This window comes from Saccopteryx bilineata, chromosome 6 (genome assembly GCF_036850765.1).
Source record: "Saccopteryx bilineata isolate mSacBil1 chromosome 6, mSacBil1_pri_phased_curated, whole genome shotgun sequence".
In the NCBI taxonomy this organism is placed as follows: domain Eukaryota; kingdom Metazoa; phylum Chordata; class Mammalia; order Chiroptera; family Emballonuridae; genus Saccopteryx; species Saccopteryx bilineata.
This window is the reverse complement of record NC_089495.1, coordinates 123,561,439-123,584,957: the sequence shown is the minus strand read 5'-3', so window position 1 is coordinate 123,584,957 and position 23,519 is coordinate 123,561,439. Positions and strand designations below refer to the sequence as shown.

At 46.1% G+C, this 23,519-nt stretch overlaps 1 protein-coding gene, 1 long non-coding RNA gene and 1 other non-coding gene across 3 annotated transcripts; 1 reads left to right on the top strand and 2 right to left on the bottom strand.

Moving 5' to 3' along the window:
- Positions 1-6,141: 6,141 nt before the first annotated feature.
- LOC136309022 (uncharacterized) lies at positions 6,142-10,901 on the top strand. The gene is made up of 3 exons (XR_010726214.1): positions 6,142-6,277; positions 6,485-6,573; positions 10,430-10,901. It is a non-coding gene; the product is annotated as an uncharacterized lncRNA (long non-coding RNA).
- Positions 10,902-12,272: 1,371 nt separating this feature from the next.
- On the bottom strand, positions 12,273-12,803 carry LOC136308001 (large ribosomal subunit protein uL24-like). Its single transcript, XM_066235090.1, has one exon. It carries the CDS (start codon positions 12,766-12,768, stop codon positions 12,331-12,333), a length of 438 nt encoding a protein of 145 aa, XP_066091187.1. The 5' UTR covers positions 12,769-12,803; the 3' UTR covers positions 12,273-12,330.
- A 7,780-nt stretch (positions 12,804-20,583) lies between these two features.
- On the bottom strand, positions 20,584-20,659 carry TRNAA-GGC (transfer RNA alanine (anticodon GGC)). The gene has a single exon. It is a non-coding gene; the product is annotated as a tRNA-Ala (tRNA).
- Positions 20,660-23,519: the final 2,860 nt, after the last annotated feature.

The following is a 23,519-nucleotide window of genomic DNA, read 5'->3' as shown; positions in this document are numbered from 1 at the left end:
CACTCGGGCAAGTAAAAACACACACTGGGCTCTAAAACCCACTCATTCAGTGCTCACAAAGCTACTGACTTATCTGAGTTTCCTAGAATCAAAGGTTTCTAATTCACTAGCCTTATTCACCTCTGTTCCCCATCTCCTTCTCTCTGCACAAACTGCACAAACTGGCTTCTCCCTCAGCACTCCACCATCTTGGCTGCTTCTCCTGGCCTCCTCCACGTGGCCTCTCTCTGCTCTCCTACAGCATGGTCTCCTCCTATAAAGTATTCCCTCTTCTCCCAGAACAATGGGATCTCTCTTCCTTTTAAAACCTTTTGGCACAAAAGCCCTCTCCCAACACATATTAATATAATCACACCCATCCCAAGCAGTCACCTGGGCAATGGGCTTCCACGTGGTCAGTGCCATTTTTTTTTTTTTTTTTTTTTTTTACAGAGGCAGAGATAGACAGGGACAGACAGACAGGAACGGAGAGAGATGAGAAGCATCAATCATCAGTTTCTCGTTGTGCGCGTTGCGACTTCTTAGTTGTTCATTGATTGCTTTCTCACATGTGCCTTGACCGTGGGCCTTCAGCAGACCGAGTAACCCCCTGCTGGAGCCAGCGACCTTGGGTCCAAGCTGGTGAGCTCTTTGCTCAAGCCAGATGAGCCCGCGCTCAAGCTGACGACCTCGGGGTCTCGAACCTGGGTCCTTCCGCATCCCAGTCCGATGCTCTATCCACTGCGCCACCACCTGGTCAGGCAGTGCCATCTTTAACAAAGTGAGCATAATATATTTTATCTGCTCAACACACCTCCAACCTCAAGATCCCAGAAAAGGCCTCTGTCTTAGACTCTTTGGCTCCCTTGCACCCCCTAGGGGCCCAACACCACTACCAGGCAATGGAGGCTGGTCCTATTTTCTCTAGAAAATACCTCTCTACACACAGGGAATCCCAGAGAACAAGACAGTATAAACATGGCAAAAGTGCAGTGGCAGCATAGGTGAGTGGAGGGTGACCATGGGGCCTCTTCTGGTCAGCTGGAAGAACATCCACCATCGAGAGAAGATTATGGGCACAGAGATAAGTATATCTTCTTCATTAAAACTAAGGGAAACAAAAAAACAAAACAAAAAAAACTAAGGGAAACATCAAAACATTGGCATCAGGAGTAACAGCATTTGTCTCTAGTACTATTCTAGTCTTGGTGAGTGACAATCTGCTGAGGTATTTCAAAACACCCAACCACCTTAGACACCAGGGTGTCCTCCCCACAGGAGCTGTAATCAAATCCATCTGGCCTGACCTGTGGTGGCGCAGTGGATAAAGCATCCACTTGGAAATGCTGAGGTTGCCGGTTCGAAACCCTGGGCTTGCCTAGTCAAGGCACATATGGGGAGTTGATGCTTCCAGCTCCTCCCCTCATCTCTCTCTGTCTCTCCTCTCTCTCTCTCTCTGTCTCTTCCTCTCCTCTCTAAAATGAATAAATTAAAAAATTAAAAAAAAATCCATCTGACCAACACATTGGTCTCAGGAGATGTACATTATGAGTAAGGTTCCTAGATTTAGCAAATAAAAATGCAGACTGCCTGGCAAAACTTGAATTTCAGACAGGCAACAAGTAATTGTTAAGTATGTCTTGTGCAACATTTGGGGCATACACTAAAATATTGTTTATCCAAAATTCTGATTTTTTTTTTTTTTCAAAATTCTGATTTCACAGAGTGTCCTGTTGTTGGTCAAATAAGTTTGCAAATTGATATATATCTTTGCTCGCTTATAGTTTGCATTGTGTGTGGGGGACAGGCTGTAAACAGGCCGGGTCGTTATAACCAGAGGCTTATTTTTATTTTTATTTTATTTTATTTTATTTTTTTCTCACAGAGACAGAGTCAGAGATTGGGACAGACAGACAGGAACAGAGAGAGATGAGAAGCATCAATCATCAGTCCCTCATTGCAACACCTTAGTTGTTCATCGATCGCTCTCCCACATGTGCCCTGACTGCGGGCCCTCAGCAGACCGAGCAACCCCCCACCCACTCGAGCCGGCGACCCTGGGTCCAAGCTGGTGAGCCCTGCTCAAACCAGATGAGCCTGCGCTCAAACCGGTGACCCCGGGGTCTCGAACCGGGGCCCTCAGCATCCCAGTCTGATGCTCCATCCACTGCGTCACCACCTGGTCAGGCCTGAGGCTTAGTTTTAAGACTAAGCTTTTCCCCACATCCTTGACTGATTGTATGATGTGGGATGGTACACTCTCGTGAGGAATCTCATTATTCCTCAGATAAGTGACTTTGTATCAGAGACTTTCTTGTTTGTATATTGGATTAAAGTTTTGATTTCTACACTATAAAATGGGGCAGACTGGGAGCTTGCTCTCTCAGTTCCTGAGATTAGCATTAGAGAGGAGAGCAGAGAAAGGCCACATGGAGGAAGCCAGGAGAAGCAGCCAAGATGGCAGAATGCTAAAGGAGAAGCCAGTTTGTGCAGAGTTTGTACAGAGAGAAGGAGATGGGGAACAGAGGCGAATAAGTCTGGTGAGCTAGAAACCTTTGATTCTAGGAAACTCGGATAAGTCAGTAGCTTCGTGAGCACTGAATGAGTAGGTTTTTGAGCCCAGTGTGTGTTTTTACTTGCCTGACAGGTGCAAGCTAGGATTAAAGGTAATGGCCCACCAGTTCTTGGCTCCATTGTTTCATTACCATCTGTCCAAATCTAATGTGAACCTGCATGGGCCAGGTGGCTGTGATGGTGGCCGCGGCTACTGGCATTACACTTGTGTTTTATCTGGAAATCAAATTTGTGAGGTCTGAGAGAGAGGGGTGGTCAGCAAAGGCCCAGGGAAGGGCAGTGAGAGCCAGGAAGACTGGCACCATGGCATGGCGAGATCTAAACCTAAGTAGATTGGAGCCCTTGGCCTCTAAACCTCTATAATGTATATTCTGGTTTGAGGCCACTGGTCATTACTGTCACCTATTCAACCCTTCTTGCTTCAAACCAGTTGTTCTCACTCCTGGCTGCAATTGGAATCCCCTGGAAGCCTCAAAAAATGCTAACAACCTTCCTCACCCTCAAGCTTCTGGTTTTAAAGTTCTTGGGGAGAATGTTAGGAGTGCAGCCCCCTCCCCCAAGGATTCTAACATCCAGCTGGGGCTGAGAACCACTGCTCCAAGTGCACATTCTCCAAGCAGCCTTATGGCCATAACTGTTATAAAGTACCGTACCCCAGATTCTGAAAGGCACCATACCTCACTTCATCGAGTCCATGTAGAGACACCCAGTCCAGATGAACTTTGAAGAGTTTTATTGAAGGAAGAAATTTGTTAAATATGCTGGCCACATATGGTTGACACAGGGCATAGCAGGCCCAAATCGTGTGCGCCGAGTATATTTCATGGACTGGTTATATACCCTTTGACCATATACAGGTTGGGGGGCATGATAGCATGACACAATCATTAACAAGATTATAACATTTGTCTAGGGCGGTGTTTCCCAACGTGGGGCCCACGCCCCACAGGGGGGCAATTCGATAGTTAAGGGGGGCAATTTGAAAATGGACTCGACACGGCTTTAACTCTTTCGCCCCGGGCCATTTAAATGCAATGCTAGATATCGGTGCCAAATTTAACAAAAAATGCAATTCTTTTTTTTTTTTTAATTTTTTTTTATTCATTTTAAAGAGTGGGGAGAGAGAGAGAGAGAGAGAGAAGGGGGAGGAGCAGGAAGCATCAACTCCCATATGTGCCTTGACCAGGCAAGCCAGGGTTTTGAACCGGCAACCTCAGTGTTTCCAGGTTGACGCTTTATCCACTGCGCCACCACAGGTCAGGCAAAAAATGCAATTCTTAAATAATTGCGGTAAATAATTATTAAGTATAATTTCATTTGACAAGACTAAAATATCAACTGGGTGATTGGCATCATCAAGTAAACTTCGTCCTGGGTTCACCGCGGAGCGTGCTGTCTGCCGCGGGGAACCCCGGACGTTTTAAAAACTCGCTAAACAACGCAGTTATTCTCACCTAATTGGCCCATCGCAACTTCTGTAGTGTTTCACATCATTCAGTTGGTGTTAATTTGAAATAAGTGTCAGTCAAAACTGTTGTACAAGCTCATTGATTTAATAAATATATATATATTGTATAGATATAATTGGTAAGTATTTGATTTTATTTTTATCAATATTAAACTCTTTATTAAGTACTTCTTGCATCGGGGCTAGAAAGCAATAATATTTTATAAATATTATTCGGGCTATAATAGTGCATGCACGACAATTTTAATTTTAGAAGCATAACTTTCCAGGAAATTTTGTCAAGTGGAAAAAATATAGATACTTTTTGATTTGCAGTGGTAGTGTAGTAAATGTGTTATATACATTTAAATAAATATGATTTTTTAGTATACATTTACTCTATGTCACATTGAATATATTTTAACACATATTTTAATATTAGTTTTTAATTGATCTTATTTTTATTATAGCCCATAGTAAAATGAGTGGTGCAAGCAAGAAAAAAACTCGTCAATATTTGGAGGAATATTTAAAATTTGGGTTCATACTCTCTGTTCATGATGAGTGGATTCCTTTTTGTCTTTTATGCCAGCAATGCTTGACCAACGAATCAATGAAAGGAGGTGGTCTTGAGGCGCATTTGAAGGCGAAACATAGTGCTCATATTAATTCAGATTTGAGTTACTTTAAAACTTTAAAGAAAAATTTTGAAAAAAGAACAACATTAAAGTCTCTATTTACTGCTCATACTTCAACTAATAATCATGTTCTTGAGGCTAGTTATCAAATTTCTTTATTCATCGCTAAAACTGGAGAAAATCACACTATAGGAGAGAATTTAATAAAACCATCAATATCAGCATTTCTTAAAACGGTTCTTGAAAAAGATGACAAAGATGTAAAAGCTATGCCACTCAGTAACAATTCTGTTAGCAGAAGAATAGACGAAATGAGTGAGGATATTGAAAAACAACTTATTGAAAAGCTGAAAACAAGAAAATTCTCCTTGCAAATGGATGAATCAACTTTGAGAGACAGTGAGGCAGTATTGATAACTTACGTAAGATATATTGATAAAGGACATTTTGCTGAAGAAATGTTCTGTAAAAGATTAGAAATCACCACTACCTCCAAAGATATATATAATAAGCTAAAAAACTACTTAGATGTCAATGATATACTGATGAAAAATATAACATCTTGTGCTGCAGATGGTGCTCCCAATATGATGGGCAAGAAAAATGGCTGCTTAAAATTGATGAAAGATGCGAATCCAGAAATGATTCTTGTGCATTGTGTTATTCATAGGGAAAACTTGGTAGCTAAAACATCTCGCCTGTTCTGAATGAAGTATTACATACAGTAATAAAGTGTGTTAATGCTATTAAAGCTAGTGCCAAATGTGAGCATCTTTTCAAGCTATTTTGTGAAGAACAAAATGAAGACCATGTGAGACTTTTACTTCATACTGAAGTAAGATGGCTATCTAAAGGAAACTGTTTGAAAAGATTTATGGAACTGTTTGATACTCTTAGTGATTTTTTAAGCGACAAACCTGAAATGAAGTATCTGTTAACAATAGATGGTAAAGCATTTGTGAGTTATTTAGCCGATATCTTTGAAAAATTAAATATATTAAATAAGCAACTTCAAGGAGCAAATAAAACTCTTGTCGATGCAAAAGCAAAGATATTTGGTTTCATTACCAATAGTGAGTTATGTCAGAAACATATTCACAACAAAAACTTTAAACAGTTTCATTGGCTCCAAAAATGTGAAGTAACTGATACCGTTATTTGTTATTGTCAATCATTTGAATATTCTATCGGCTGATTTAAAAGAAAGATTTTCTGATTTAAAACAAATTGATTTCCCAACATGGATGATGCAGCCAATGTTATTGGATTTGTCTGATATATCAAATATGCAGTATCAAGAAGAACTCGCAGAATTGCAAAATGATGAGTCAGTTAAAGCTTTATTTAATATCAAAGGAGCGATGGCATGGCTTTGTGAGGAAACAGAAATCAAATACCCAAATTCAGCCAAATGTGCAAGAAAACTATTGCTACCGTTTCCATCTTCATTTTTAGCTGAATGTGGATTTAGTGCTGTAAATGATTTACTGTGTAACCGTGAGTGGAAAAATTCTGCTTGACCTTTTGACTAAAATTAAAGAAAGCAGGAATTGACCGCTCCCTACCATAAACTACTTAGAAATTTGCTTAGAGCTAGTTCACAGGAGGCAGCTGGACCCCAACCTGCTTACGCGAATAGGTATGTGTTCCTGATAAAGATAGAGATAGGATAAGGGTTAACTACTAACTGCCAACTCAGCTTCTGTAAACGGTTGCTTGCTTGCCTACCAAAGTATAAAAGCCCTTGCAAAAAGACTGAGAGTGCTCTTGGCCACCTTTTTGCCTTGAGCCCGCTCGTGAGTGTAATAAACTTTTTCTTCTGTTTTACCCACACACTTGGGTCTAGAGTCTTCGTGGTGCGCCCTCGGTCAACATTTGGAGGTTCCACCGAGATCCCACTTCCTCGCAGACCACGAGACGCACGCCTGACGCTTGGTGAGTGAAACTGGCGGTGGCTGTCAGGCAGGGACGTGAGTCCCTCCTGGCTGCGACCGACAGACGTGTCAGGGGTCGCAGGCCACGACTCCGGGGGACGCCCTGGAGTGTGAGGACGACCAAGGACGCTTGGAAGTCCATCTGCTGTCTCAGACAGAATCTGTAGATTTGTTGCCAGTTTCCAACTGAGCTTGTTGGTCCGGACCGCTAGGTTTATTTTTAGTTTCATTTTGCCGTTCACGGCACAGCCGGCTTAGTCTATTCGTCTTTGTGATTGTCCTGGTTATTGTCTTATTTGTGTGTTATTGTCTTTTTGGGTTTGAAATGGGACAGAAAACTTCCACCCCACTGTCCCTGACTTTGTCTCATTGGTCTGAGGTTGATGCCCGAGCCCATAATCTGTCTCTTCTTGTTAAGAAGCGCAAGTGGCAGACTTTCTGTGCCTCCGAGTGGCCCACCTTCGGAGTAGGTTGCCTGACCACTGGAACCTTTCACAAGGACACCATAAAGGCAGTTAAAGCAGTTGTCTTCAATCCAGGACCTCATGGCCATCCGGATCAACAGCCTTATATTTGGGTTTGGGAAGACCTGGCCGACGACCCTCCTCCTTGGATCCAACCTTTCCTTCCTCCCCCTACACCCTCCCTCCCAATAATCCTCTCCACCACTCCGGGCCCTCCCAGACCTGCTCTAACTCATCCAGACATCTGCTCTATGCTTCCACTCAAACCTCCGGAGCCAACGGCGCCTGCTTCATCCCTGTATCCTCCCCTTCCCTCCTCTGTTCTCCCTGAATCTCAAACTGACCTTATTCTTTTTGATTCGGGACTCCCGCCTCCCTATCCCAGGGATGTCCCTGCCAGCGCTGCTGGTCCCCAGCTTGGGGCCCCACATCAGGACAAATGGGGACCATCAGTGGAGGGTCCAGCCCAAGGTACCCAGAGCCGGAGAGCACAAGCCCCAGATGACGTGGCCGTCACCCTGCCCCTTCGACCTTTCGGACCCCCTGTCCCTGACGGCCAAGGGGGGAACATGCCGGCGCTTCAGTATTGGCCCTTCTCCTCCTCAGATCTATACAATTGGAAAAACAATAATCCGCCTTTTTCAGAGGACCCTGTCAAACTTACTGACCTTCTCGAGTCTCTTATGTTTTCCCATCAGCCCACTTGGGATGACTGCCAGCAGCTTTTAGGTATCCTCTTCACCTCCGAAGAAAGAGACTGAATTCTCCTCGAGGCCAGGAAATTGGTTCCTGGACCTGATGGTCGTCCTACTCAACTTCCCAACCTTATAGATGAGGCTTTTCCCCTGAGGCGGCCTAACTGGGACCCTAATACACCTGAAGGTAGGCAGCGACTCTTACTCTATCGCCAGACTCTGATGATGGGTCTCCGAGCAGCGGCGAGATGCCCCACTAATTTGGCTAAGGTAAGAGAAGTAATTCAAGGGCCAGAGGAATCCCCATCCAGATTCCTAGAGAGACTAATAGAAGCCTATAGGAGGTACACCTCTTTCGACCCTGAGTCTGAAGAACAGAGAGGGGCACTGGCTATGGCTTTTATAGGACAGTCAGCTACTGATATTCGGAGGAAACTCCAGAGGATGGATGGGTTACAGGACATGGCTCTGAGAGATTTAGTCAAGGAAGCTTATAAGGTATACTATAAAAGAGAGACAGCAGAGGAAAAGGAGCAAAGATTAGAAAAAGAACGTGAGGATCAGGAATGTAAGTGAGATAAACGGAGAAATAAAGAGTTAACGAAGATTTTGGCTACCGTAGTAGGGAAGCAGGATAGGAAAGGAAAGAATAGCACCCTGGGCCCGCGCCAGAAGCTGGGATCCAATCAATGTGCTTACTGTAAAGAGGAAGGACATTGGGCTAGAGATTGTCCCAAGAAAAAGAAGAAGACCGCAGACCTCCTTGCCCTGGAAGGTTAGGGGCATTGGGGTTCGGACCCCCTCCCCGAACTCAGGGTAACATTCAATGTGGAGGGGACACCAATCGACTTTGAGGTGGATACAGGAGCGGTTTACTCTGCCTTGCAGAGCCCGCTGGGTCCCCTCTCAAACAAAAAATCCTTGGTCCAGGGGGCAAATGGATGCCAGCAAATGGATGTCATGGACAACTAAAAGGACAATGGACCTGGGGAGGGGAAAAGTACAGCACTCCTTTCTGGTCATACCAGAATGCCCTGCCCCGCTGCTGGGGAGGGATTTGCTTACCAAGTTGGGGGCGAGTATTGATTTCAAACCTCAGGGATCAGAAGTAAGATTCAGTAACCCTCTTGTCAGTCAGCCTGTTGTGACCATGCTGACCTTGTCTGCTGAAGATGAGTATAAACTGTATGAGACCCCTGCCCCCGGACCCCATTCAACAGAATACAGGTGGCTTCAGAGCTTCCCAGAGGCCTGGGCAGAAACAGTAGGGCCAGGATTGGCAGTACAAAGGCCTCCAGTGGTAGTATACTTAAAGCCCTCCGCCACCCCCATAAGGGTCAAACAATACTACATGAGTAAAGAGGCCCGGGAAGGCATTAGACCTCACATCCAGAGGCTGCTAGGACAAGGGATCCTGAGGCCTTGTCAATCAGGGTGGAACACCCCCCTGCTACCAGTGAAGAAACCAGGGACAGGGGACTATAGACCAGTCCAGGATTTGAGAGAGGTTAACAGTCGGGTAATGGACATACATCCAACGGTCCTGAACCCTTACAACCTCCTCAGTACCCTCAGTCCTGACAGGAAGTGGTATACAGTACTGGACCTGAAAGATGCCTTCTTCTGCTTGAGCCTGCATGAGGACAGCCAACCCCTGTTTGCTTTTGAATGGACTGACCCTGAGAACGAACTCAGCGGACAGCTCACCTGGACGCGGCTACCCCAGGGCTTCAAGAACTCTCCCACCATCTTTGATGAAGCGCTGCACCAGGACTTGAGTGCCTACCGAGCCTCCACCCCTGAGGTAACTCTGTTGCAGTATGTTGATGATCTGTTACTTGCAGCCGCCACCATAGAGCAGTGCAAACAGGGAACTGAGAAACTGCTTGTCAAACTGGCCAAACTGGGATACTGGGCATCCGCCAAAAAGGCCCAGATCTGCCAACCCGAAGTCACCTTCCTGGGCTACTCTCTCTGAGACGATGGCCCACCATCTCACCCACCTTGGGACTGACAAACTGGTACAACTGCTTCAGGATGATAAAACATTGACCACCCCCGAGAAGAGGCAAATGGCAAAGGAAGTAGTCAAAGCTTGTAAGGCCTGCCAGATGGTAAATGCCTACCCAGCCAAAGGAACCAGAGGAACCCGTCTCCGAGGCACCAGACCAGGCCAATATTGGGAAGTAGACTTCACTGAGGTAAAACCTACCAAGTATGGACTAAGGTATCTCTTAGTTTTTGTAGACACCTTTTCAGGATGGGTAGAAGCCTTCCCTACCAAACATGAGATGGCGGCAGTGGTAATTAAGAAGATTATGGAAGAAATCTTTCCTATATTTGGCCTTCCAAAGGTAATAGGGTCTGATAACGGACCGGCGTTTGTGGCCCAGGTAAGCCAGGGGGTAGCCAAAATATTGGGGATTGATTGGAAACTACATTGTGCTTATAGACCCCAAAGTTCAGGACAGGTAGAGAGAATGAATAGAACAATTAAAGAGACCTTAACTAAATTAGTCATAGAGACTGGCCATAGAGATTGGGTAATGCTCCTACCATACGCTCTTTTCCGGGCTCGAAATACCCCTTCCGCTAAAACTAACCTAACTCCCTTTGAAATACTTTTTGGAACCCCTCTGCCTATTCGGGATTTATCCCCCTCTGACATAAATATCCCGAATACCCCTTTGTCTGTTAGGTTACAGGCCCTGGCCAGAGTGCAACATTGCCTATGGAAGCAGTTGTCTGACCTTTACCAGCCAGCAGGAGACGGGACCCCGCATCGCTACCAGGTTGGGGACTTTGTCTATGTCCAGAGACACCAACACCGGACCCTCGAACCCCGCTGGAAGGGACCCTACCAGGTCCTCCTCATCACACCCACCGCTGTAAAGGTCGATGGCATCGCTGCTTGGATCCATACTTCACACCTCAAGCCTGCTCCTACTCCTGATGACCAGTGGACAGTGGAGAAAACAGATAATCCCCTCAAGCTGTGTGTCCGCCGCCGCAACAAATCCCCACCAACCGACCTGGCAGACATGGCAGGTGATATCGGGGACCAGTGACATAGTATGGGAAGTGACTTTCAATGACCATCCCCCCCTGGACTTGGTGGCTGTCCCTGTATCCAGACCTCTGTCAGCTTGTGGCAGGGCTGGAGACTTGGGACATCCGACCACGGACCCTGCTAGACCCCTTCCTTGTAATATGTCTAGGAACCCCGTCTGCCTCAGACAAGGCCCGATGCCTGCAGACTATTTCAATTTCCCCTAACAGTTCCTATTTAATCCCTGAAAAAGGAACTCGGTGGGCATGCAGAACAGGTCTAACTCCCTGTGTGTCCACTCAGGCATTTAACAACTCTCAAGATTTTTGTGTAATGGTTAGGGTTTCCCCCCGCCTTATATATCATGGGGATGAGGACTTTGAAGAGACGGCTGAGGGGCGGACCAGACATAAAAGAGAGCCTGTCACACTCACCCTAGCAGTACTGCTGGGAGCCGGGGTATTGGCAGGAGTAGGAACAGGAACCGCTGCCCTAGTTGAAGGACCCAGACAAATGGCCTTGCTAGAGTCTGCTATTAACCAGGACTCAGATCTCTAGGTTTAGAGATATGCAAGAGAAAGAGGAGGAAATGTAACCGTGAGTGGAAAAATTCTGCTTGACCTTTTGACTAAAATTAAAGAAAGCAGGAATTGACCGCTCCCTACCATAAACTACTTAGAAATTTGCTTAGAGCTAGTTCACAGGAGGCAGCTGGACCCCAACCTGCTTACGCGAATAGGTATGTGTTCCTGATAAAGATAGAGATAGGATAAGGGTTAACGACTAACTGCCAACTCAGCTTCTGTAAACGGTTGCTTGCTTGCCTACCAAAGTATAAAAGCCCTTGCAAAAAGACTGAGAGTGCTCTTGGCCACCTTTTTGCCTTGAGCCCGCTCGTGAGTGTAATAAACTTTTTCTTCTGTTTTACCCACACACTTGGGTCTAGAGTCTTCGTGGTGCGCCCTCGGTCAACAACTGGTAAAAAAAAAGAAATCGGCCTGACCTGTGGTGGCGCAGTGGATAAAGCGTCGACCTGGAAATGCTGAGGTCGCCTGTTCGAAACCCTGGGCTTGCCTGGTCAAGGCACATATGGGAGTTGATGCTTCCAGCTCCTCCCCCTTCTCTCTCACTGTCTCTCTCTCCTCTCTCTCTCTCTTTCTCCTCTCTAAAAATGAATAAATAAAAAAAAATTTAAAAAAAAAAAAAAAAAAAAAGAAATCGGCTGGATATAACACAACGTGGAGACTTGAGACTAAAGCTAACCAAATTGGAACCTAATATAAAATCTCTGTGCAGCAAGCATCAAGTGAAAGGATCACACTAAATTAAAATAATAAATTAATATAGAAAAATCTGTATTAAAATTATTTGGAATTTAAATTTCTGTTTTTCATTATATGTTTTGAAATTTTACTTACTGTGTTTTGTTAACAATTTCATAGTGATTTCTTCCTGGAACCTATCATTTATGTTTATTAAGTGAACAAATCAATTTTTAATTTTTTTTTTTTTCCACTGAACATTTTTATTGAAAGGTGTACGTAAGATGACTATTCCTGCATCTTCTCAATGGTTTCTTCCTTGTATTTGCCCTTTTCCTTTCCTACTTGGCGAGATTTGGCTTTGCGTTCGAGGATCTTTTTGCGGTCTTTGTCCAGCTTTAACCTTGTGATAACCACCTTGCTGGGGTGAATGCCCACGTGGACGGTCGTGCCATTCGCTTTCTCCCGCTGCACTCGTTCGATGTAGATGACGTATTTCTTCCTGTAGACCTGGACTACTTTGCCAATTTGCTGCCCCTTGTAATGTCCTCGCACAACCTGGACCTCATCATCCTTTCGGATGGGCATGGACCCAACGTTGTACTTCTGTCTCAGCTCTTTGGAAAGAGGAGAAGACATAATCTTCCTGCGAACATGGGAAGGGGCATTGAAGTGCCTTTTGCGGTTCTTGCTCCGGTCAGAAGTCACAAAGGGATTGAACTTCATCTTGACCTTTCCCTGGCTGTTAGCTGGCCGCTGAAAGAAGATCGGGGACCGGGAGGTCGAGAGCATCCTAGCCCGTGAGCCAATGGCTGCGGATTACACGCGCCTTTCCAACAAATCCTCACCCGCTCCAAATCAATTTTTTAATGTTAAAAATTATGTATGTTACATAGGGGGAGACATAAAAATTTTAGAAAGGTTAAGGTGGGGCATGGCACAAAAAAGGTTGAGAAACACTGGTCTAGGGGATTTACAAGAAACGTTAACTTTCAAGGTAATACAATCAAAGACATTCACAAATCCTTTTAGTATCCATTTCTCCTCCTTTGCCCAGAGGTACACGTTAATCTCAGGATTCCAGGAAGGGAGGGAGAGCTAAAATCAGTGTAGGGGGGTATGTCGTTAATTTTGTCTCTTATTGAAGGAGAAAGGGAGTTCTTCAGATAACCTTAATCCTTTCAGAGAACTTAAAACCAAAGGATCTTAGTTGTTCTTGTAAATCAGGAGACTTCTATATTCTTTTTCCTCCATTTTCCAAAGAAAGGACAGGAAAGCCTGACCTTTTCTCCCAGAATATTAATATTAATGTTGGAGTCCATGGGAGTCCAAAAGACCAGAGTCACAGGCTTTATTGAAAGGAAGAAAGGAACCCTGCCGGGCACTTCTCCCGGGGGAGAAGAGCACCGGTTACAGACTAGGGGCGAGTTATATAGTGTTTGGGAGAGCCTGAGGGAATACTGAGGCAAAAGTCCTGGTATGTCCGGAATGCTCCTCCTTGGGGGGCTTCGAGCATGTGGGTGTTGAATCAAAAGTCCTGGTATGTCCAGAGCCCCTCCTTGGGGCGGCTTGTCAGCTTTTTGGAATTCCTCTGTCTCAGGGTCAATAGTCCAGTAAGGGTGAGGTCTGACAGATAAGCAGAACATCAAGAGGGCAGTTTGGAATTCACGTATCTATCAGTTCTCAACTCTGTGGTTACATATAAAAGAAAGGCAGTTATTAATTTTATAATATATGGTAAGGGGTGATGAGGAGAAAGAGGAGAAAAAATTGGAAAATTATTGCTTCTTCTGGAGAGAACTCGAGAAGGGAACCTTGTCAAGCCAAGTCCCTCATCCAGTTAAGGAGGTTGTCAATTTCCACGCTGTGAGGTCTGAACCAGGCGATGTTTCTGAAAACCTGAGTGAGGAAGTGTTGGGAAGATAGAATGTATTATGCTCACTTTGTTAAAGAGGCCGTTGCCCAGGTGATATTAATGTGTGTTGGGAATCCTTGTAGCCTGGGCTTGGTTTTGGGATTAAGCCTTTCCCACCCATTTTGATGTGGGGTGGTACAATCCAATCATGCCTCAGAGAAGTAACTGTATTAGAGACTTCCCTATTTTGTATATTGGATTAAGGGTTTGGATTTCTACACTATAAAATAGGGACGGAGTGGGACCTTGCGCTCTTGGTTCCTGAGGTTAGAAGAGAGAGCAGAGGAGAGCAGAGAAAGGCCACGTGGAGGAGGCCAGGAGAAGCAGCCAAGATGGTGGAGTGCTGAGTGAGATGCCAGTTTGTGTAGAGTTTGTATCTGGGATAAGGAAGGAGATGAGGAACAGAGGTGAATAAGTCTGGTGAGCTAGAAACCTTTGATTCTAGGAAACTCGAATTAAGTCAGTCGCTTTGTGAGCACTGAATGTGACTGGGTTTTGGAGCCCAGTGTGTATTTTTACTTGCCCGCCGGGTGCAAGCTAGAATTAAAGACTATGGCCCATCAGTTTTTGGCTCCGCTGTTTCTTTACCGACTGTCCGAATCCAATGCGAACCTGCATGGGCCGGGCTGCTTTGATGGTGGCCCTGACCCTGGATACTGGCTTTACAGGAAGTAAAAAATTTTGCGGGTTAATAGTTGTCAGTTGCTTGCTGCGAGTGCCGAGTGGACAGAGTGACATGGTGATGCATGGTCTCCTGGATGAGCCTCACGAGACATGCTGGTCTGGTTCCTCTCGAATGAGAGGACATGTGGAGATTTTAAGAGACAGGAAACTTGTTGGTGTAAGTTTTTTTAGAAGGATTGAATATGTGTGATAAAGAGGAAGAGGGTTTGGAGAACATTCAGGAGGGAACTTCTCGGGCTGAGGGGCGGCTTCTTCCTGCTGTCATCCCTACCTATTTGATATTTCCCTCATGAAGTTCTCCTTGGGGTACTGGGGAATAGGAATGTAGGAGCATCGATTGTAGGTAATCCTAGAGATTTCTCTCATCCCGGCCAGTAGGAACTTAATAAAGAAAGAGGCAGGTATTTGGAGATTAGCAATGCAGAGATAAGGAGGGTTGTATAGGGGTGTATGTGTGAAAGTTCTTCCATGGTAAAAGTTAGAGATATTTTTTCCTGGCAGACCTGGAGAGAGCAGTTAGCTTGAGTTAAAAGAAATGTTTCATGTCCGTTTGTAGGCTCCAAGAAGACCCAGTGATCTTGTCCTTTTACTGTGAAGGGAAAAAGACTGAGAAGCGTTAAGAGGTGTTGCTATTTATTCTCCTAGTTTTTCAGGAATATGGGAGAGCTTTAGAGTTAGGGGACCTGTAGAGGTTGAAAGATAGGATTTAGGAGGTTTGCTGATATAGGGTTTCAGATTTTTCTGTTTCGCGAGGGCAGGTTTCAGGGTTGATGTGTAGGGTTATGTAGATTTTTCCAGTTTTCTGATTGGCGAAGGTCTGCATGCGGTTCTGTAAGAAACTAGTAAACAAATGTAAGAGGCAGGGTTTAAAAGTTAGAAAAGTAAATAGGAAAGTGAGTGAACTAATGAAAGGCAATAGTAAGACGCCCAGTTTGTGTGAAACCACTGATTTCATGTTTACAAATTCACTGGGCTTCAGAGAAAGAGAGAGAGCAAATAGGAATAAGACAGGGCAGTGTGGCTAGTCCCCCTGTCCCTAGATCTACTTTTGTAGAGATTTCTAAAGCAATAAGAAGAGAAATTACCTGTATAGCTTGTTTGGTCCTTACATTGATGGATAGTGTATTAGGAACTGGAAGAGGCTCATGGGGTGGGATTAGGTTGATAATTTAGGGTGAGATAGATTAGGGATACAGGTTTTGTCTAATTAGTATGGAGACGCAGATAGGTGTTGGTCCCACACGAGTAGAAAGTTCCTGATTTGGTGAGGCAGGCTGAGAGGTGAATAGAGAATAGAAGGACAAGGGGTCGGTTTTGTTTCTCTGTTTCTGAGCTCCAGATGGTCAGGGTGGAGGAAAGAGTCATCCTAATAAGTGGGGAGGGTAGAGGATTGTTAGCTAGGGTGACTGATTAAACATTCTTTGAAAACCAGTTTTCTGACTGTACAAATTCTTTTTTCTCGGTACAAATCTCCTACAACCTGCACAAACCTTCTACAACTTACATAAACCTTCAACTTTCATGCACTTTCTTATCCAGAAATAACTGGCCTTCATAACAACTTGCTTTTCCTTTTTCTTTCAAAAGTATTTCCATACCTTATACCTTCTATTATCAAAATCATACAATTCCTTTCTAGTCAGAACTCTTGATTTATAAAATTTTAATCTCTAGTGACAATCAAGTTGACTTTCTTTTTATCCTAGTTTCCCTTTTCCCAAAGCCTGACTAAAAGAGTCCTTAGTTTTTTCATATATTTGCCATACATAGACCAACCAGCTTCAGGTTTGTGATTGGAGTAAGGCATTCCGTTTTTCTATTTTAGCAGCAGTGGGAGTTGTCAGGATCATGGTGTGTGGACCTGTCCATGTGAAAGTCAGTCCTTGGATGATGTAATGCTGGAAGTGCCTCTTGGACAGTCTTTGAACAGTTTGCTGAGTGACCTATAAAACCTGCAAGTACTTAGGGAAAGAGTGTTACATTTCCACACTTTGCAGTTAGAGTTTAAGTCCTAGTGACCACTGCTTCTAGCTGGAATTAGCAGCAGGTCCCAGCCTATAATAGGCATGGGGCATTGAGATAAGAGAAATAAAGGAGATACTAAACATTAAATAAAGCCATAAAATCAGACTATCAATACCCACAGTAGAGATCTTTGAGGGATAAATAAAACTTAAATATTCAGGCAAGGCATAGTAGATGGCCCTTGTGTTTACAAGAAAGGAGATCAGCTTATCTGCTACTTGGAAGAAATACCTTAGGCTCATGAACGATGTCCTTGGGCCTTCAGTGGCAATTCCCAGCATGCTGGGCAAGGTCAGGTCACAGGTAGCTGGAGCAGGGCTAGAAGAGACTGAACCCTCCCTCCATGGAGAAAGGGGGCAGCTTACCTTCTCATGTCCCTCTTTCCACAGCACAGGTGTGTCACCGGTGCAGCCGGGAAGCCTGGCAGGCTTCAGTTTAATGACCTTTCTTTCCACTCTGGAGCAGGGCCTTGATAGAATGCTGTGAAACCCCTTAGGGCGCTGGAGCCAAAAGTTGGTATTTCCTGACTTCTTTTGCGCCTTATTTGCCTTTTCTGTTACTTCCTTGGTCATTATAGATATTAAAAGCCATGCTCAGAAGATCTCACTGAGGGGCTTGACTAAGAGCAAAATAGGAAATTCAGTGTTTAAAGAAGCCTATTAGACTGAGGAAAGATTTGATCTGTGGTGGTAGGTGGTTGGAGACTGGAGGGTCTGAGTTTGATCTAGGGTGAGACTTCAGGTGGTGGGGATTAAAGTAATGCCTAGATAGACTAGGGACTGAGAATAAAGTTGAGCCTTAGCAGAGAAGACAGGATAACACTTCATAGTGAGGAAGTTAAGAAGGGTGGTGGTGAGTCTCCTTGAGGCAGGCACGGAGGGGCTGCAGAGGAGTAGGTCATCTACATATTGTAAGAGAGTACTAGTTTTGAGATTACCTGCTACTAAATCCTGAGCTAGTGCCTGCCGAAACAGGTGTGGGCTGTTTCTGATCCCCTGGGGTAAAATAGTCCATGTAAGTTGCTGGGCTGCATTAGTGTCTGGGTAAAGGCAAACAGAAAGTAAGAGTCAGGGTGTAGAGGAATGGTAAAGAAGGCATTCTTGAGGGCTAGGACCATGAAGTGAGTGGTGTTTGAGAAAATGTGTGACAGTAATTTGTAGAGATTAGGGACTACTGGATGGAGAGAAATTACTGCCTCATTGATTAGGTATAAGGCTTGTACGAGGTGATAAGCTCCTGAAGGTTTTCGAACAGGAAAGATGGGGGTATTGCAGGGAGAGTCCGTGGGGATGAGTAAACCTGGTTTATGAGGTGGGTAATTACTGGTTTAAGGCCTTAGAAACAGACACAGTTACACAAAGACTTTACATAAAAGTTATGAGTTAAGGAATTTAAATGAGCGCACTTTACTTGTTTCAATTCACTAGAAATATTTTCTGACAAACAATGAGACAAGACAGATTACTTACTCACATAGCTTAATATACAATTCTGTTTTTTAAGTTTTTCGAGATGGCAGGGAGTTGCCAGCATAGAGGAGGAAGAGAGAAAGCAGGTGGATGGACAGTGTGAGCAGCTGGATGGAAAGAAGGAGAGTCAGAATCTGCAGGAGGAGAGAAGGAGGTTAAAGTATTGGTGTGGCGCCACATGGTCAGAGGAGTCAAAAGGATTTAGAGCTCTGAGGAGAGAGGAGAGGGCAAGGAGGGAAGAGGCACAGTCATAGTTTGTAAGGAAGGAGGAGGGGTCGGAGAGGAGACAGACAGAACTGCAGTTTGTAAGGAGGGAAGAGAGGTCAGAGATGAGACAGGCACCGCAGCCAGGGCCACAGCTTCTGAGGAGGGGGGAGAGGACGAAGAACACAGTGGAGAAGGGAGAGGCCCCTGGCCAGCAGGGGAGGAGAAAGAGAGACTGATGAATGAGAAAACAGGATTTAGTGAAGGAAAGAGCTTTCTGGGGGGAAGAGACTCCAGCAAAAAAGATTTGCTGAGGGAGTAGAGAGGGGTCCCGAGAGAGGGGTGCCCCGGGGGTCAGGCAGGAGAAGGAGAGAGTTTGAGAGTCCGTGGAGAAGGAAAGATTAGGAGCAGAGGTTTTAGGTGAGGTTTCTTTGGCCAAAACCGGCCTGCGTGTAGAACAGAAAGTACAGAAATTAAGGACAGGAGAGAAAGGAGAAGAAAGCCTGCATGTAAGGAATTTCTGATGCCCTCCCCGTCCGGTGGCAGAAATTGTCAAGATCTCTTAGGATATTATAATCGAATGTCCTGTTTTCAGACCAATGGGAGTCTGTACTGAGGCCATGCCATGTTAGAGAAGAAGATTAATTTCTTTGGTTTGAGGTCTGAGAGACCGAATTTGGCGAGGATTTTTATGAGACATCCTAGAGGGGTCTGGTCGGAAGGCTTTGACTCTGAAGAGCCCATAGTGGAGACAGGTGAGCAAGGGGGGCGTCCCCGCCTTTTGTCACTGTCTCAAGAGGAGAGAATCTCCGTGTGGGGGAGTCGTCCCTGATAGAGGTTGTCACCACATGTCAGGGAGCTAGCTCCGAGGATGAGAAGTCCTAGAGAGTGGAGAGGTTTGGCTAGGCGCCTAGTCTTCCGTGCAATCCACTGAGACTGAAAGTCAAACCCCTCAAAACGTGAGGCATATCAGAGAAAACAGTCCAACCAGAAAGGGGTGTTTTTAGAGAGAAATTTAGAGGCCAACCGGGAAGGGGAAGGGAGAAACTCCTTACCTTCTGGTCCAGCAGGGGTTCAGGACAGGGTTAGACTGCTGGCCAATCAACCTACAATTACACGTCCAAACAGAATCAGGGAGTAAGCCCAGGATGAGCTGCCGCTGCCCATTGCTTTCCTGGTTGTAAGTTTGAACGGCAAAGAGGGATCATCCAGGCAGGTAGTACCCTGTCCCGGGTTTCGGCACCAAATGTTGGAATCCATGGGAGTCCGAAAGACCAGAGTCACAGGCTTTATTGAAAGGAAGAAAGGAACCCTGCCGGGCACTTCTCCCGGGGGAGAAGAGCACCGGTTACAGACTAGGGGCGAGTTATATAGTGTTTGGGAGAGCCTGAGGGAATACTGAGGCAAAAGTCCTGGTATGTCCGGAATGCTCCTCCTTGGGGGGCTTCGAGCATGTGGGTGTTGAATCAAAAGTCCTGGTGTGTCCGGAGCCCTCCTTGGGGCGGCTTGTCAGCTTTTTGGGTCAATAGTCCAGTAAGGGTGAGGTCTGACAGATAAGCAGAGAGGGCAGTTTGGAATTCACGCATCTATCAATTAATTTGCAGCTTTTTGGTACCTTACAACTCTTAGCTTTCTTTTTTTTTTTTTTTAATTTATTTTATTTTTTTTTTTTTTACAGAGACAGAGAGAGAATCAGAGTGAGGAATAGACAGGGACAGACAGACAGGAACAGAACAGACAGACAGGAACAGAGAGATGAGAAGCATGAATCATTAGTTTTTCGTTGCGCATTGCAACACCTTAGTTGTTCATTGATTGCTTTCTCATATGTGCCTTGACCACGGGCCCTCAGCAGACCGAGTAACCCCTTGCTTGAGCTGGTGAATTTTTGCTCAAACAGATAAGCCCATGCTCAAGCTGGCGACCTCGGGGTCTCGAACCTGAGTCTTCCACATCCCAGTCCGACGCTCTATCCACTGTGCCACCGCCTGGTCAGGCTAGCTTTCATTTCTTTTTTCTTTCTTTTTTTTTTTTTTTTGTATTTTTATGAAGCTGTAATTGGGGAGGCAGTCAGATAGACTCCTGCATGCGCCGGACCGGGATCCGCAGGGCAGAGGCCAAGGAGCCATCCCCAGTGCCCGGGCCATCTTTTGCTCCAATGGAGCCTCGGCTGCGGGAGGGGAAGAGAGACAGAGAGGAAGGAGAGGGGGAGGGGTGGAGAAGCAGATGGGCGCTTCTCCTGTGTGCCCTGGCCGGGAATCGAACCCGGGACTTCCGCATGCCAGGCCGACGCTCTACCACTGAGCCAACCGGCCAGGGCTAGCTTTCATTTCTTTAACCCTGCCTTTCAGGGCTTACAGCAAATGACTAATCACAAAGGAATGTCTGATGTCACAAGCCGAAAAGTCCTGGCAAACTTCCATAAAAGACCCTCCTTGGTCCAGCAGCCAATGGGCTAAATGCCCATGACCCATCTCACTCCCCCTCCCCAAAACCCTTAAAACCCAAGTCCCAGGCTGGGCCTGGCTCAACTCTCCTTGCAAGTCATCCCAGCAGGGTTCCTTTCTTCCTTTCTTCCTTTCTTTCTTTCTTTTTTTTTTTTTTTAAGATTTTATTTATTCATTATAGAGAGGGGAGAGAGAGAGAGAGAGAAGGAGGGAGGAGCAGGAAGCATCAACTCCCATATGTGCCTTGACCAGGCAAGCCCAGGGTTTGGAACCAGCAACCTCAGCGTTTCCAAGTTGACGCTTTATCCACTGCGCCACCACAGGTCAGGCGCCTCTTCCTTTCAATAAAGCCTGTTACTCTGGTCTTTTCAGACTCCCATGGATTCCAACAACAACATAACTTTTCATCCTGTTTGTCTTTATTGTGGGGAGGGCGTGCCAGAGCAGGGGGCATTCAAATCTCTGTAGCCTCAGAACTTCAAGTGGAGGCTTCAGCAGAAGTCTAGAATGTAAAACAGCAAGAGCTACCTGGCTGGAACTGCGGCAAACTACATGAGGGTCCCCAGAGGGCCCTGCTGGGACAAGGTGGATGACATTGTGGGCCCCAACGAGGACGCCTAGAGGGAAACAGAATTCCTGTAGAGGCACAGACCCAGAGTACCCTGTCCTGCAAGCTCCTTGGATCAACATCCCCACACACATTTCTTTCCTGGTCGTGTCTCTTGGGCCCTTGGCTGCCTAGAGGTTCTGCCCAGGCTCAGGTGGGTGTCAAGAGAGAAGTGGCTCTAGCTGAGAGGCAGTCAGTCACAGGTGACATCGCCAGTACTCTAACTACAGAACCAGAGATGAGAGGACACCACACGCTCTAACAGTGTGTCAGTATCAACTCCGGTAATGTGGAAAAGTGTTCCCATAACCACACATTCTGCTTATCCATGTATATATGCTACCTCCCATGATCTGGCACTGTCCGATTCCCGTACACGCCCAGCCCATCAGCACCATTGGCAAGGATCTGCAGCCCCTTCCAGGCTCAGCCTTCCCACTCTTGGGTGGCCCAGCACTTCACCAGCCCAGTGAGGTTGTGATTTAAATCTAATTATTGATCTGGTGCAAAGAGGGGAGGTGGAGTAGGTCCTCGGGGCAAGGGAGCAGCAGCACATGTCTTACAAGAAAGAGTCATCATCTTTGAGCAAAAAGAAAGTACTAGCCCTGGCCAGTTGGCTTAGTGGTAGAGCGTTGGCCTGGCGTGCGGAAGTCCCGGGTTCGATTCCCGGCCAGGGCACACAGGAGAAGCGCCCATCTGCTTCTCCACCCCTCCCCCTCTCCTTCCTCTCTGTCTCTCTCTTCTCCTCCTGAAGCCGAGGCTCCATTGGAGCAAAGTTGGCCCGGGGGCTGAGGATGGCTCTGTGGCCTCTGCCCCAGGCGCTAGAGTGGCTCTGGTCGCCACAGAGCAATGCCCCGGATGGGCAGAGCATCGCCCCCTGGTGGGCATGCCAGGTGGATCCTGTTCGGGCGCATGCAGGAGTCTGTCTGACTGCCTCTCCATTTCCAACTTCAGAAAAATACAAAAAAGAAAAAAAAAAAAAAGCACTAACCTCTAATGGGCTGGAGGGGCTACACCTGTGAGCATCCAGAAGGCTTGAGGAGAACCTGCTGCTTTAAGATTTTTGAGTGCAGCCACCCAGATATCCCCAGATATCTCAGGGTCCTGCTTCTTCCCAATCAGGATCCTCCTTGGCATAGCAGACTCACTAAGGTTGAGAATTCAACTTCCTTCGGAGCCCGGCTACTTTTATTAAGTATAGTCTTCTCTGTCTTCAGATGAGTTTCCTTGGGTACTGACAAGGAGAACCTCTGGCTTTTGTACTGATCCTTTGATTGATGACTCCTCACCCACAGCCTTTCACTTTCTCCAATGCAACTACCCCCAAGTACGGCCATCGGCTTCCATATCCTTATGCTGCTCCCCTAACCACTCAAAACCCTGAGATGTTTCACCATCACTGCTTGTCTTTCCACTGGTATTCCATCTGTGGGGAAGCTGGTCTTCCCAGAATTGATAAACAGCCTGTACAAGATGGACTCAGTGTGGACAGGTCCAGGCGTCAGATCTATCCATGCACGACTAAGGGAAACAGGCTGGGGACAGTACACATGCGTGCCTGCCTTACATAACTGAAAATGTTACTGTAAGGTTGGTGGATAATGGGGAAAGGTCAGACCCGCAAACTTTGGCTGAGACCACCCACAACCAAGCGCGCCAAAAGAAACTTCCCTGGAGCCCTTTGGAAAACAGCGACTATCTACCAGCCAGTGAGATTTCACCACGTCATATTAGCCCGACTTCCCTAGAGGACCCCTTTAAATATCTCCCACGTGGTTTAATCCTTGTGACTTCCCTGGCCTTCATCTTTCCTCGGGGCCAGGGAACCTCGCCGGGGATGCACGCTCTGTACTCAATAAAGCTTTATGTTATTCCACACTTTGTGGCTCCGGCCCCTCCCTTTCTTCTCAGCGGGGAAAAATACCTTACAGTTACCCCCACTTTTTTTTTTCTGAAGTGAGAAGCAGGGAGGCAGAGAGACAGACTCCCGCATGCACCCGACCCGGAACCACTGGCATGCCCACTAGGGGGCGAAGCTCTGCCCATCTGGGTCGTTGCTCTGTTGCAACTGAAGCCATTCTAGCACCTGAAGTGGAGGCCATGGAGCCATCCTCAGCGCCCAGGCC

Bases quoted from the DNA above. Each gene is read 5' to 3' on its own strand.
- LOC136308001 (XM_066235090.1), bottom strand. From the start codon at position 12,768: ATGAAGTTCAATCCCTTTGTGACTTCTGACCGGAGCAAGAACCGCAAA.